Consider the following 16,235-nt stretch of genomic DNA (forward strand, 5'->3'; position numbering starts at 1 on the left):
TGCTGTGTGTAGATGCACAAAAATTATTTACAGTTTTCAAATGTTTAGAATGTATTGGAAATACTAAAAGAAAAAAATCATGACCGGCATATGATATAATAAACTAATGTAGTTATACTTTATAGCATTGTTACACATATATACATCCCTGTGAGAGGTCTAACTAACCATCTGTACCAGGGTTAAACCAACAATTGATTCTTCTCTCACTGGAAGGTCACGATATTGGCGCTACACATGAAATGATTTTTACATTCATGGTTTTCGGTCATCCCCATGCTGAATTTGCATATACCCGCCCACAAGGAGGATGAGGCAATCGGAATAAACCATAGAAAATTATGTGTATATTATTGAGACGCTGCAATTGTATAATGGACTGCGAGCATTTCTGGATAGTCTTGAACCATTTTACCGGAATTTAGCTGAAACACCCGTCTACACAATATTCAAAAAGACACAGCGCATGACAGAGACTATGGGTAGTATTCAATACGGCCGGTGAGGGGGTTAAACAGCGAGGATTGCAGAAAACCAGCGATCCTCCCTGTTTAACCCCCTCGCCAGCCGCTCGCCCTATTCAACGTTCTGGGGAAATCCTCGCCGGCGAAAATCCCCCAAAACAGCGAGGCCTGCGGCTAATGCAGAAAACTCGCTTTTTTTAGCCGCAATTCTTGCTGCTTCTGGAGCCGCATATGCCAATTCCCCCTCGCTCAAAAAACGGAGCGAGGGGGAAGTGGCGTATGAGGTGGGTGCGTTAAATACTGACAGGGCGAGTGGTGACAGCGAGCAGGAAGCCCTGCTCATTGTCGCTGCTTGCCCACGGCATTGAATACACCCCTATGTATTCATTCACTTTAGTCCCTGTACCTAAACCTATAAAAGAGACTATATCCTGGCTGGTAGTTATACACTTAACATTTATTTCATGCCAACCTACTGTATATAAAAACTAGAGAGCACCCCCCCCCCCCCCAAAAAAAAAAAGGAGTACAATCTGGAACGCTCTTGGTAGTAAGAGTAGGAGACAAAATTACAAAGCCATGCCCAATATTAATCTAGGACAGTGGTTCCCAACCTTTTTTCTTTCCCGTACCCCTTGATTAGACTTTTCATTGAGGAGTACCCCTCCTCTCAATTTAAAATATAGACAGTACTTATGAGTGGAGTGGAAGTGAGCGGTATGCGTATCCTTATGCATGTCCTTATATTAAGGAGTAGCGGACAGGAATCGTGCCCTTTCTTGTCTGGCCGCTGGTTGTGTATTGTCTCCAAGGTTCCCACTAACACCTGTAGGATTAATGCCGCTGCTTCTTCCACCCGTGTCAGCGCAGGCAGATGATCGCTGATGTCTGAGGGCAGCATGGGTAGCTCCCAGTGTATTGCTGGTCAGGCAAAAGCACAATGAGACGCTGATGACGCCGAAGACAGAACCATATGTGACACAACATGGTTCTTCTCCATAGCAATGGGTCTTCTTCTGCCATCAAAATACTTTTTTTCATCTTCCACCATTACCAATATTATTTTCAAGTACCCCCAACTGGTCTGCAGAGTACCCCCAGGGGTACTAGTACCCCAGGTTGGGAACCACTGATCTAGGACCATCCTCTTCATCACGACCCTACCATTTGTCTGAAGATCTAATACCACAAACGCTGTATTTTCCAACATTTCCAGATCACTTTGCTGGGTACATACAAGATACACCGGGTCCTTTCTTAAACATGGATTTGTAGATTAAGGAAATTGATATGCTTACTATACTATTCTCATGTTTTTAATATACTTTATGTACAATGTGTTTATTATCCTTTATGATGTTTCCTGTTTCGTCAAGAGGTGATGTCCTATCCCACAACACTGTTGTTTGTTGTGGTAAAGGCTTACCAGTCTGCTCCAGACAGACATGACTGGTGTTTAGAATTCTGTTTGTTGCAATAGTTAGCGCTTGATATTTCTTGAGAATCTGCTGGTGATCCCAGAAAGTCAGATTCAATGGATGATCATGTACGATCCATTCTCCGCAGGGAACACCACCTATTGGTGGAAAAGAACATCTCCAACAATTGGAGGCCCTACCTTACCATTTTAAGTTGATGACTCTTTACAACACAGGTCTTCAACCTGTGGCCCTCCAGATGTTGTGGAACTACATGTCCCAGCATGCCCTGACAGTTTTGGCATGCTCTTATAGGAAAAAATGTGGCAATGCATGTTGGAACATGTAGTTTCACAACATCTGGGGGGGGCCATAGGTTGAAGACCCATGCTTTACAATGTGCCAAACACTAACCAGAATCACCTTGGCCACAACTTAACTTTCCACTATTCATTTTACTAGTATCCCTTAGGAGGTTGTTGCCAGGCTAGAATGCAGGATTTGAGAGTAAAACTTTCAGTCCTTCAGATCTTATGAACATGATGAAATCCTGAAAAACTTTCCTTTTGGTGTTGAACTGCCATGCAAGGACAAGGCCTTAAGATCTTATGAACATGGGGAAATCCTTTTTGGAGATAGACATTAGGATAGAGATCACGGCTTCCACGTAATGCTGATTGGGCATTGACAGATTTATGGAGCCTCTTCAGATCCTGAATTGTGTGAGAAGCTCCTGGGCTTAATTGACATTTAAAAAGTTTAAAAGAAAAAAAAAACCTGCCCTGCTCTAAGGGAACTGAAGTAAAAGCTTCAATGGGATTAAGTTTTATAGATGCTTGACATGTTGCAGTATTGTATAAGACAAACATATTTCCTTTGATACATGTAAAATTCTATCCTGGAATCCTATCTTCTAATCCTAGAAGTCCCATATGTCTAGACCAGGGTTAGCAAACTTCAGTCCTCAAGAGCTACCAACAGTTCAGGATTTCCAGGTCTCCTCACAGAATCGCAAGTGAAATAATTAGCTCCACCTGTGGGTCTGTTCAAATGTGTCCGTGAGTAATTAGTATACCTCTGCAGCAGCTAGGTCGAATGGAAAATGTGCACTGTTGGTAGCTCTCGAGGACTGGAGATGGCTACCACTGGTCTAGACTGATTTGGAAATAGTAACGTGGGATTCTCATTTTGTAGTCGTGTCTTGATCTAAAAAGCTAGGTGATAGGACAACAGTTTTGCCTATTGTAATGCTTCAACCTGCTTTCATCTCTAACTGCTGCTATGGGCAAGAGAGTTGGGTGTCTTTGAGGTACATCGGCTCAATCTTTTTCCAGATTTCAGATTTGCCAAGGGAGAACAATCTAACTATATTTAGGCTGTGAGATGACTGCCCTGGTAGGTTCTTCTATCCACTGCAGAAGATACCATTGCCCTAGCTGATGTACCTTCACATAGAAACTAATCCCCTTTGCATAATATCAGTGCATAATATCAGTTATGGTCTGTCTATTTTAGGGGTGGGCAATAAGATGTTCGTCAGAAGAACTGCACATCCCAGCATACCGTGCCTTAATTTTGCTATGTGGCCACGTTGAAACAGATTTAAGGCATGCTGGGATGTGTAGTTTATCAACAGCTGGAGGGACATTTGGTCTATTTAATCCTGGAGAGCAATCAAAGGTTTTTCACCCCACAGCAAGAGGGCTCTACAATACCTGCTAAATGAACGAATCTTTCATAGAAATCCAGGATAACAAATCTATTGTAATGCTGGGTGCTTATTTTGAGAAAGTGGCCCTCAGCAGTAATGGATCAGGCTCTGATTTTGCAGTTCCTGCGACCATTGACACAAATGTAATGTTCAGTATGAGGAACCAATTGTCCACCAGAGGGCATGCACACACAGAAGCCAGGGTAACAAACTAGTGTGCCCAGGTAAGCAATACATCAAAGTGTAGGAATAATGCATCTCCGAGGCTGAAGTAAGTAGTCCCCACCCCCCCAAAAAATATATATATCTGGTAGCGGAGGACAGGGGCATTAAAGGATTAAATTTTCCTTCAAATATTATAATGCTACAAGCCCCCAAGTTATAAACAGCCAACAAACTACTACATGCTGGTGAGGAGGGATATGTAGTGCGAACAAACTGCTGGGTTAGTGCTCAAATAACGTAAGATTTCTTATTGCTAAAAAAGGAGTTTATTTTGGTAAATCTCAAAACAAAATTGAAAAATAATTTAGCATAGATAAGTTTAATAATAATTTACATAAACTTACAAAGCCAAAAATGCAACTTACCCCATATAGAACTACTACTAATATATTCACAAATATACAGTACATAAAAGCTTCTATACCTTAACAGAGCTTGCAATGTTTCATAAAGTACAAACGCCTTTCAGCAAAGTTTGTCATTTTCAGCAATTTCGGAGCAAAACGCTGACTTGTCTGGACCAAGGCATTTCCATGCATAACAAACCAGATCTTTAGGACTTTATGATCAATTTTATATTACATACAGTATATTCCGTTTGGATACTCTCCCGAATCTTAATTAGAACTGTCATATATATATAGCTCCTTAATGTATGCAAGTTTTTAATTTTTATTTTTTTTATTTAGGCAGTCCCTGACCACCAAACCAAACCATCAGTGCTAGTTACGAAACAAAAAATTCAAGTAGCCGGCAACGGAATATTTTCAGTCAATCCATAATATTTAAGAATGTATTCTGGAGTGTAAAATGAGGTCAGGAAAAAAAAAAATACCATAAAGTTATCAAAGTACACAATTCAAATTCAGGTAAACATTTAAAATTTATTAAACTTTTTGGTCAAAATAAGTGAACAAGTATATACAATCCTGTTGTATAGGTCTGTTTGATATTTCATGAATGTGGTCAGATTTTATGGCCCAAAAAGTTCCACCAGTTAGCATAGTGGAAAAAGTGTCACAATCAATATACAATATAGGAATTTTTGTTTTCAGTTTCATATGTTTTTACAGGTCAGATTTTTATAGTTTTACCTACACCTAATGTGAAGAGTGGCACTCTATTGTCATTAAGAATGAGGTACATATTTTGTTCTTGCATATTAATGTCAAAATTACCATTATTGACCATTGATTTCATAAAAAAACAATATAGGTCAACGCATCTGGTCACCGAGGAGGCACAAAATTCTTGCAATTTGTACCGGTCCGTTTCCTACAACTAAATGCAATTTAGAACTTAGCATTAGGAAACAGACTCCAGTCTGAAGTGACTGTTTATAGTTAAACCTATTTGTTCATTGTGGCAATTTATGTAGAGCAAATAAAGAAAGGGGGAAGTGGGGGAAAAAAAAAAAAGAAAAAGTTTGGCATTCGCAAATTAAATCTATCCTTGGGTTGAATGATAGATGTAAGATAAAGAAAAAAAAAAATCTAGAAAAATAAATAAAAAGTAATGCACATTAGGTATAATTTTACAATTATTGTTTACATGTAGGAACTATTCTGCATAATACTGTGCAAAATCCCTGTATTTTCGTTCTCATTTGCCAAGGCCCACCAGTTACAAGAATAACCGTTATGCTGTCTTCAGTATAACCGCTACGAAAAAACAAAAATTAGGAATGGACAAATTTCTTTAGTGTCTGATCTGGTGTGTTCCGCGCTCCGATGTAGAACAGAAAAACCATCACTACGCAGTGCAGTCGGTTTATTAAACAGGAAGAACGGTAAAAAAGGTGTATGCTCTTTTTTCTCTATGTAAACGTTGGGAGATGCATACCGGATTTCTCCCATTCTCTGGCCACAGCAGATCACACATTTAAGATATATGCCGTTGTTAATAAACCATTAAAAGGTTGTTTTACTACACGGATGTTAAAAATTTTTTAGTTCATCCTGGGATATTCAAGGAACATGCAATAAAAAAGGAAAAAATAACCGTAATACATAAAGTTCAAATTTAAAAACACTTTTTTTTTATACTTTCTTATTTTTATTAAGTGGTTTCCACAAGGTGTGGTTATAGAAGACAGTGAGTAAATATACACGGGAAGAAGGGAAAAAAAAATAAAGTAAAAACCTTTCTGACCTGAACCAGGTTCTAAGTGCTCAAATGTAAAAAGTATGTAAGCCTAGATAGGCCTGAGGAGGAATGTTATACGCAAAAACACAATGCATGTTTTTAAAAAAAGACCCAATTTATATATAGTTCAGCAGTTAGAAAATAAGGTATGGAAAAAAAATAAAAAAAAATATTCGTAATATTTTAGTTTTCCTCTGCGAGAATTGTTTTGGTCTATGGAAAAAAAAAAAAAAAGGCTAAGAATTAAATACATGTTGAGCACCAACCTCAATCAATTCAAGTGGGTTTTGCATTTTGGGATGTGCGCATTGAGCCTTCCACTTTTTTGAAGACAGAAAGAGCACTGCTGTGAAATGAATCCAGGCCAGCAATCCATTATATTTCTACAAAAGGGAAGTGTATCCATGTTCTTTACTGGAAGGACAACGCAGTCTGATCTTTTACAGATAAACAACTAGGTTTAACTATGCAAGAATAACACTTTGTCCTCAAAAGAATAATAAAAAAAAAAAAAATTGGAGGCAAAAAAAAAAAAAAAGGGAAAAAAAGTCAACTTTAATTAACTTTGTCCTGAAATATATACAAATTATTGGTGGCAGCAACAGCAATAATATTCTCTTTAGGGTGCCATGCAGTGTGTAGAATCTTTTTGTTGAAATCTAAGCTGTCAACGTTGATCTCGTCTTTCTTCCTCTTACCACCTGTACAGACTTTTCTTGGCTTTAAGATGGCACGAGGCTTGCTGCTCTCCCTAGATGCTTCCAAGGTAATATCCCGACGCGTGTTTCTGTCAAACATTCTGAAGAAGTTGTTGTAAGAGCCAGTCATGATAGCGCTGCATAAAAACATAAACCACATTTATAAAGTCTTTCCTCCACAAAGAATTAGCACTACTTACAAATAAAACGAAAACCTACAGTGACATGAACTGTGTTGACATTCGGGTCAAAAGACAGTGCAAAACTCCATGTTGACCTAGTTGGTGTAGACCTAACAACCCACAACCAATAATAACTAATGTAATGCATTAAAAATAAATTTAAAAAATGGTGTTTTGAAAAAAAATAAAAAAAAAAATGCAAAAACATGCGGAGGATAAATCTCTAATTGAGACAGACCATTTCTCCAGGTTCCCCTTTGACCACCATCATTAATTGAATTAGCAGGTAAGTTATACTGCCACGATCTGAGTTGAAAAGGATTGGACATAAGGGTAGAAAAATCTATCTGGCTTACAATCAGGAATTTGCTGTTATTTCAACCTCTGGACCATTTGTACTTACAGCACACTCATTTGTTCAGCAAAGTGAAAAAGCTCTTCAGAGATGAATTTTACAGAAAATAAAAATGTAAAGACCTTTTTTTAGATAATTGCCCAGCAGTACACAACCCCAGCGTGTGGCGGTTAGAGGTCACTCCGTGCAGGCCGCACCCCTGCTCCCAACCGCATGCTGTGCTGCCAACAACACAACAAGTCCTGCTGCCACCTGCCGCTCCCAGAGGCACTGCTGCTGTCTGCCCATGCAAGTAAATGTGTGGGCAGGCCAGTGTGGGGGCAAGGGATGTGTTTAAAAAAATAATAATAATTATTAGTGATGTCAATCCCAGGTTCCTGGAAATTAGCATTTTTCAGTTACAGCATTTAAAAAGTGGGATCCGTAAACCCAAGCAGTACCTGCATTTGCTCAGTACATACTACCTCTAGTAATCCTCACCTGTCTGATCCATTCCAGCAGCATTCAAACTTGTCAAAGATGCAATCATTTTCATACAATGAACAAAGCTTACTTCGAAGATATTCATGGACCTGCAGATGGCAAAAAAATAAAATAAAAAGTTTAGAAAAAAAAAGTAACAAAAAAATATATAGAAATAACTGTACTAGAGAATTGGTATCACAAACCTGATATGTTTCTACTGGCCGACTCTCCATGTTGAGATCCCACACTTTGACAGACAGGTAATCCCTTGTCATCATGTAGCGACCACTATGACTGAACTGGACATCAGATATTGAAGAGATGATTTCAGAGAAAAACGACCTGCTGCTAGGATCTTCAGGTTCTTCAAAAACTGAAATATACGGAGAAAAATAAAGACCCGGTGTGCAGACAGCTCCCTTGCCCCTTACAGGGGAAAAAAAACTGATGTAACCAAAAAACACAAGTGTGTATTTTTTTTTTTTAATAAATAGTTCAATGGTTCCCAAAATGGGTGCCTCAGCATACTTGTAGGGGTGCCTCGGATTTAGGGTGGCCAATCGCGGGATCCCGGGATTTGCCCCCCAAAAGTCTGGGACTTCAGAGTCTAATGCCGGTCAGCCTCTAAGCCAGCGCTCAGATGCTGCCTGGCTGTTCCCGACCTGGCCGGCGCAGCATTACAGCCCGAGGTCATGCTGCACAGGCCACACTGCTCACTCTGCTGCTGCTGCTGCTACCGTCCGGTGCCTGCCCACTCCTGCTGCCATTGCTACGCGCCCAGACGCACCATGCACACCTGCTGTTTGCCCTGCTCCCGGCCGCCTGCCCTCCCATGTAAGTAAACGTGAGGGTCGGCCGGTGTGTGTGTGTGTTTGATTGGGGGGGACAACACCTGCTAACTAGGGATGCTAATCCCGGGATTGAGCATTTTTCAATCCCAGGATTGAAAAATTGCTCCTGGGATTGGCATTGCTCCCGGGATCGGTGATCCAGGAAAAATGTCAATTTATTGATTTATTGTAATAGGCATAACCAGTACTTGGGGCTCCCAGTCATAAAATATCTCGACAAAGAAAAGCAAATCTTTTCGCTCACCACATAACTTAACCTAAGGATGACAAAAACCACCCACAATATGTACTTAATATTTATTGTCTACATTTTTCAAAAATAAACTTATGGCCTAGTGGGTTCCATTAAAAAGTTTCCTTTACTCTAGGGCAGTGGTTCTCAAACTGTGGGTCCCGACCTTCTCAGCATGGGGTTGTGACTCCATGTTGCTGGCCATCAGGCTGATGACTTTTCTAATTAGTGGTTCAAGGAGTCTGAAAAATCTTTTGAATTGTCTGTTACTTCAGACTCCTCCCATCATTTTGTGCCTCCACAATGCTGCCATGTATGTGCTGTCTACACGTGATGTGATGGGTTATGGTATATTAGGCTCCTCCCATCATTTTGTGCCTCCACAATGCTGCCATGTATCTGCTGTCTGTTGACTACACATGTCATGTGATGACCTTCTACAGTAACTTGCTGGGGTCCTGTCATTATTTTTATTGTCTGATTGGGTCCCAGAGCAAAATAGTTTGAGGACCCCTGCTCTAGGGCGTTGCGACACATAAAAGTTTGGGAACCATTGAGCTAGTTCTAAATATATCAAAATAGACCACAGGTTCTCAAACTCGGTCCTCAGGACCCCACACAGTGCATGTTTTGCAGGTCTCCACACAGAATCACAAGTAAAATAATCATCTCCACCTGTCTCTCTTAAAATGTGTAGAGTAATGAATTCAGCTGTGCACCTGCCAGGTGACCTGGAAAACATGAACAGTGCGGACGGAGTTTGAGAACATGTGAACTGGACAATGCCGAGGTTTTATCAGAACAGGGTACCAATATGTCCGTAATAATTACCATGTGCTGAACAAAAAGGAGAAAGGTACTTATATGTTGGCCGGGCGCCCGGCTACACTATGCTGACAATGTAGCTTTGGCTAGGTTGTCAGCGTAGCTATTGCCGGGCGGCCAGCTATTAGGTGCGGAAGGGCGGAGGGGGGAGATGGCGGCCGTCCTGGTGTTACTTACGGGCAGGGTGGTGAAGGGCTGCATGGCGGGGGCTGGCGTTGGTGCGGGGAAGGGGGTAATGGCGGCGGAGGGGGGAGATCCCGGCAGCTGCTGGGGGAGCATCACATGGTTTCCCTGCTCTCCCAGCGGCACTACGCTAATAGCGTAGTAAGCAGCAAGTGTCATGGCGGCCGCAATGCGGGGATCCGAGTCCCGGAGGGGCCGGGGACATCTGGATGGTAAGTATAATGACACACACTAACAGGATCATATGCCCACTATCCACGTCATACCCCCAGTGTCCACGTGGGCATGGAGTTAAATTTAGAAAGTGTGGCAAGCGCAGCGAGCCCCGCGAGGGGACGCGTATCTGCGTGTGCTCGCCACGCTTCGGGCTCGGTGGCTCGCCACACTTTCTAAAATTAACTCCACGCCCCCATGGACACTGGCGGTATGACGTGGATAGTGGGCATATGATCCTTTATGGCAGGCATGTCCAAACCATGGCCCTCCAGCTGTTGTGAAACTACACATCCCAGCATGCCTTGCCATAGTTTTAGCCTTCCCTTATAGCAAAACAGTGACAAGGCATGATGGGACTTGTAGTTTCACAACAGTTGGAGGGCCATAGTTTGGACATGCCTGCTTTATGTATTAGCAGGGCTCCAGTTACGTAATTTGCGTAAGTTACGTAGTTTACGTAACCAGCATAGTGGTGTATTGGTATTCTCAATACACCACTACGCAAACTACGTAACGGGCGCCCAACTAACATAAGTACCAGGAGAAATTCTGAAACCAGATAAAAATACCTGAAACCAGATATTCTTAAAACACAGCATCAATATATTTTCAAAAAGGGAACTGTGACAAAAACAAAAAGGTCTTCAAGGCACTGCAACAGATAACATCATAACATTTGCGCACAAACAGGGATATCCCTAAAACCTGGACTCTTGGGGTGCCTTGAGAGCTATGATTGGGAACCACTGCTGTAGATGATTTTCGGCTTACATTTTGAATGTCTATCGCAGAGCGCTGAGTCCCGCATATCACAGAGTCTAATCGTTCCTTTGCTACTGCTGTAGACAAACACGTTACATTGATGAGGATGGAATTCAGCAGCTGTAATAACTTCCGTCAATTCCTCCATGTTAGCAGGCTTAATATCTACAATGTCTGGCACCGCTGTTAAGGGTCTTTCACATTACAGTGGAACCTTTTACGTGTCATGAACGTCACTCAACAACAACATAGATGCACCAACGCAGACCGCTGCAATGGATATTACTGACCACGTTTTAGGTGTTACCTTCTGCCCTGGTAAGGACACAAACCTGTCGCTTTACAGGATTGTGCTTCACCCATTAAGGGAAATAAAAAAACACAGTGTCATAAGATATAATTTTGGGTGGCTGGTACAAAAATTCTGCGCACTACAGGCATGTTACTATAGGCCGTGTAACCACATCATTTTGATATAACTGCTAAGGGCAGAGCAGCCTATTACGTGGGATGATTTATCACTTACTGTACCTTTATTTGAATAGAAAAGGCATTTTTAGTTTCCTGGACACATGAAGTGTTAGGGGTCATTGATGGAGGAGTATGGAAAACATTGGTTAAATGTATCAGAAATCCAATAGATCTGTGGTTTCCAACTCTGATCTTCAAGTACCCCTAACAGTTCAGTTTTTCCAAGTCTGTGTATCACCAACTGTCACATTTTTCAGGTGACCTGAAAAATGTGAACTGTTGGGGGTACTTAAGGACTGAGGTTGGGAACCAGTGCATCAGATTTTGGCTCTTTCATTCCTGTATAAAAAGGTACAGCTTGATCCAGTCTGCTATAGCGTATCTAACCAACACCGCAGGTTAGGTAAAGAGCTGCATCGGGAAAAAAAAAAACAAACCACAGACGTTGGGGTGTATTCATTGCTTTTTGCGAACTGCGACAGTGAGCAGTGCTGATTGTGAGCTGTGACAGCTCACAGAGTCAGTATTCAACTGGTCCCCTGCACATGCTGTATCCCCTTCGCTCTAAAACTGTGAGCCCTGCTGTTTAGTTGAATCCTCACCATCCTCTGACAGAGAGGATTTCCCGGCATGTTGAATAGTGTGAGCGGTCAGTGCGGGGTTAAACGGCAAGGATCGCTTGTTTTCAGTGATCCCCGCCCTTTAACCCCCTCGCCGGCCGCATTGAATACGGCCCTTTGTGGGTTGTGTTTTTGTTTTTAAGAAAGACAAAACAAAATGAACAAACACCCACATATAAGTAACATCACATAAAAACATGGTAGACACATCCTTAGAATTTTGTTATTTTCACAAGAAAAAGGATACTAAAACTTCTATCGGTGATTTCTAAATGCCATAAATTAATTCTCAGGTCATCTGCAGAGAGGTATGTTTCATGATCACTATTTACTGAAATAGAGTTTATGTGATATGTATGTGCATTTGCAAATATTCTCCTTGGACTTGCTTCAACCATAAGGTCCATGGGTTTCAATATTGGCACCTGATGATGAGAAAGGTAGCAGATGAAACACGTACGGATTACCTATTCAGCAAATGCGCCGTCATGGAAACTGCCCCAAACATCTCTCCCTATGACACATTAAACCGCTTGCAATTGGTTGCCCCATGGCTGTAAAACCAACCAGACAGACTGTGGAAGTTCCTGCAGCTGTCCAATCAGCTTGATCGTTTAAACTGAACCATATTGGCTTTCACACATTGGATGAAACTGTTCTGCAAACTGTAATCAACACCTCCTGGACAAGGGTGTGGTATAGGGGTCTGACAGTCGGCATCCCGACAGTCATTATACCGATGTTGGGACCCCGTCCGGCACCACTGGATAAAATCAACATTTGATTACCATGATGGAGATGTCACAAAAAGGAACAATAGTCTTATGGGCCCCATACATCAGCAATCACAATTTATGGATTTCCAGATACAGGGATTTTTTGGCCAGATAAATGGATTTTACAATCTATCTGACTTTGCCCACACATTACAGATTTATTTCAGTGATCGGCAGATTTTTCCATCTAAAGATTGCATCTTCATATCCGGAAATTGCCCAATCGATTGCTGTTCATAATGTAAATAGATGAAGACGACGAATTGGGAATGCCCACACATATAAAAAAGATCTGCAGATAATACCAGATTATTAAACATGTTGAAAAACCTGATTAAGCAATCGATTGGCGATTGTGATTGGGATTGCCAAAAGGGGAGCCCACACATCTAAAGTTAATTGTGGCAATCATCTCCATATCTGAAAATTGTCACAATTAATTGCTGATGTATGGGGCACTTTGGCCCATCTAGTCTGCCCATGTACATACAAGGGCTATTTTTTTTTTCTGCAGCCAATATCAGTATATTTTTGTGTGGGAGGAAACACACACAAGTGCGGGGAGAATATACAAACTCCACACAGTTAAGGACTTAAACTCAGTGCTGAGGCAGTAATACTAATCACTACACTATCCGTGTGGTCTATAAAACAATGCAATGCTACATACCCGTAAAGAAGAGATTCTAAAGGGGTCGCGTAGTCTGCCGTCCTCGTCCTTTAAGTTGTAACCTTCGGCTCTTTTATCGCGTTCACTTATTTTCCACAACTTTATAGTTTTGTCTACAAAAGAAAACAATGGAGTTACGAAAGGCAAATGTGTAAACTCTACAAATTACAGACACAGCGCTGCCTTGGATTAGGTACAATGCTTCTATTTACGTTTCCATTTTACTACAGTACGCTGGCTGTGCCATGATGTCTTATGTATATAATCCTTTAGTTCAGTTTCTCAGCAGCACTAAGATTTAATTAGCAGAGAAATTTGTTATTAGCAAGTTTGACACTGAGACAAAAAAAAAAAAAAAAAAAAAATGATTCTGTAACAAGATCAATGTTGTAAAAATGTTCCATAACAGAGACTCATTAAATACCATATGTTGTGTTTTACCCCTGCCATTATCTGCATTCTAAGGGTCCTTCTCCACACATATAAAGCAGTAGTCCCCAACCCGGGTCCTCAAGTACCCCCAACAGTGCACGTTTTCCAGGTCTCCCAGCAGGTGCACTCATTATTCAGACACATTTTAAAAGCTCCACAGGTGGAGCTAATTAGGTCACTTGTGATTCTGTGTGGAGACCTGGAAAACGTGCACTGCTGGGGGTACTTGAGGACCAGGGTTGGGAACCACTGATCTAAAGCATACAGTGCCAGATTCAGCTTTAACAAAGCACACAACTGGGCAACACCATGCTGCACTGCAGGTGGGGCAGATGTAACGTGCAGAAAGTTAGATTTGGGTGGGGTGTTTTCAAATTGAAATCTAAATTGCTGTGTAAAAAAATCAAGCGGTCTAAAGGTGCGTACACACGTACAGATTTTTCTGTCTGATCTATCTGGTGGGAACAAAAACCTGGAAATGTATGGGAGCAAATGACAATCACAAAAATGTTCCCAAATGCTTGAAAACAGACAGTGATCAGACAAATTGGTTAAATCATTCTGATAAACAATTTATTTTTTCTGTTTTCCTGCATTTAGGTTTTTGTTCCCACAAGATAGAACAGACAGATAAATCTGTACGTGTGTACACACACCTTAAGATCTGTGGGATACATACAGAAGCAGACTGTATTCGCCCTGCATAGAAACAATAGAAAGGCATTTGCACCCCTTGCATGGCAAACATGGTGTGCTAAAGACACAGTGGGGCAGATGTATTATGCTTTAACAAGAGATAAATCCAAGGGTGATAAAAAGATAAACGTCCAGCCAATCACGTGCTAACTGCCATGTTACAGTCTGTGTTTGAAAAAAGTCAGTAAGGAGCTGATTGGCTGGACGTTTATCTCTTAATACATCTGCCCCAAAGTTACTTGCTATCCGCTTTGCCGATTCACCAGTCCAAAAACCTAAATTTTTTTAGAGGCCATGTAATATGACATGGTGTATATACAGCCTAAGATTGGTAGATGATTCTGGCATTCCATTGTGGTGTATCATGTTCTGGACCAGGCATTCCCAACCACTTAACAGTCCATGTTTTATTTATATCCATGCTTAAGCACAGGTGACTTTAGTACCTCAGGTATTTTAATTTACCCATCTGTGCTGAAGCCTGACATTACTTAAATCTGCACTGTAAAAGGGCATACACACGTATAGATGTGCTCCAAGCAATTTTGCCAAGCTATTTAGGGTAGGCGATTTCCTGGTGTCCAGATCTCCCATGGGGAGTGCATACACATGCAGAGATTTGTGCTAAGTGATTTTGCTTAAGCAAAAAAAAAAAAGGCCGGGAAATAGTTCAGAATGAGAGATCTCGATCATCTCCCATTCTGTACACGCAGAGATTTGCAGTCGCCTGCTAAGCAATTTGACTAGATTTTGACTGCATGCCCTGACTTAGTTAGCAGGAGATAATCACTCGGGGTATACACGCGGAGAGATCTGTGCTTACGTTCTAAACCAGTGGTTCCGAACCCTGGTCCTCAAGTACCCCCAGCAGTGCACGTTTTCCAGGTCTCCACACAGAATCACAAGTGACAAAATTAGCTCCACCTGTAGATCTTTTAAAATGTGTCTGAATAATGAGTGCACCTGCTGGGTGATCTGGAAAACGTGCACTGTTGGGGGTACTTGAGGAACAGGTTTCTAGAACACGGTTCTAAACAATCTAGTCAGATTGCTTAGAAAAGAGCACAGAAATTGCTCTGTATGTATGCCCTGAGGACTAGGGTTGGAAATGTCCGTTCCAAAAAATACGCCTTAAGTAAGTAAGGAATGGCACAGAGGCTAGCACCGCTGCCTCAGAACTGGTGCCATAGGTTCAGCTATTAGTATGGCGTCTGGAATTACTCCACCAGGTTGCTCGTGCTTCCCCCCTGGATGTTACTTATGTAAAAGTCTCAGTTCAAGGCGATGCACAGTAAAATGGACATTGACAGGTAGGCAATGAGCTGCATGAAGTGACTCTGGGTGTAATAGTGTCGCCGTAGCCTGTCTCCAGTGACAGGACAGCAGGTGGGGCGGTTCCTTTAGTGCTCTAATTGCCAGAAACAGGTGGTAATTGTTCCCAGTAGGATGTACACAGGGGGAAGGAATCATTAATGGGTCACGGGCAACCGATACCTTGGGACAGCACTGCTTAGAGATGGGGCACAGGCTGACAACATGTGGCGATACGGAGGCACAGAATGGAAAATATTTGTACGTACTGTATATTTCAGACAGGCCACTCCAGGCGAGTCATCCACCTCTAAGAATTATTGCATAGAAAGCATCATATGGGAACAATAGTCTGTCTGTAAAACTGCAGCAAGAAGCATTGCATGACAATGTGATCAGCATGGACCAGACATGATGGGGAAGTGGTACATGGTCCTGCACAGGGAGTTACCGGCTTTTTTGAATTAGAGGAAAATTCAAAGCATTTTGGTGCCAGTTCTGCATTTCCTGAATAGAGTCAGGAGACG

At 41.6% G+C, this 16,235-nt stretch overlaps 1 protein-coding gene across 1 annotated transcript in view; it reads right to left on the minus strand.

Annotated features, from left to right (window-relative positions):
* Positions 1–4,682: 4,682 nt before the first annotated feature.
* Positions 4,683–16,235, minus strand: part of PPP2R2D (protein phosphatase 2 regulatory subunit Bdelta) — a 36,636-nt gene continuing 25,083 nt past the window's right edge. The window contains exons 5-10 of the mRNA XM_083149467.1: positions 13,270–13,382; positions 12,071–12,248; positions 10,742–10,906; positions 7,867–8,036; positions 7,679–7,770; positions 4,683–6,798 (exon numbers count right to left, since the gene is read on the minus strand). Of these exons, the coding sequence (XP_083005593.1) occupies positions 6,519–6,798; positions 7,679–7,770; positions 7,867–8,036; positions 10,742–10,906; positions 12,071–12,248; positions 13,270–13,382 (998 nt within the window). The 3' untranslated portion in view covers positions 4,683–6,518. The remainder of the gene's footprint in view (positions 6,799–7,678; positions 7,771–7,866; positions 8,037–10,741; positions 10,907–12,070; positions 12,249–13,269; positions 13,383–16,235) is intronic.

The sequence above is a fragment of the Crinia signifera genome, chromosome 6, assembly GCF_055691185.1.
Source record: "Crinia signifera chromosome 6, ASM5569118v1, whole genome shotgun sequence".
Taxonomy (NCBI): Eukaryota; Metazoa; Chordata; class Amphibia; order Anura; family Myobatrachidae; genus Crinia; species Crinia signifera.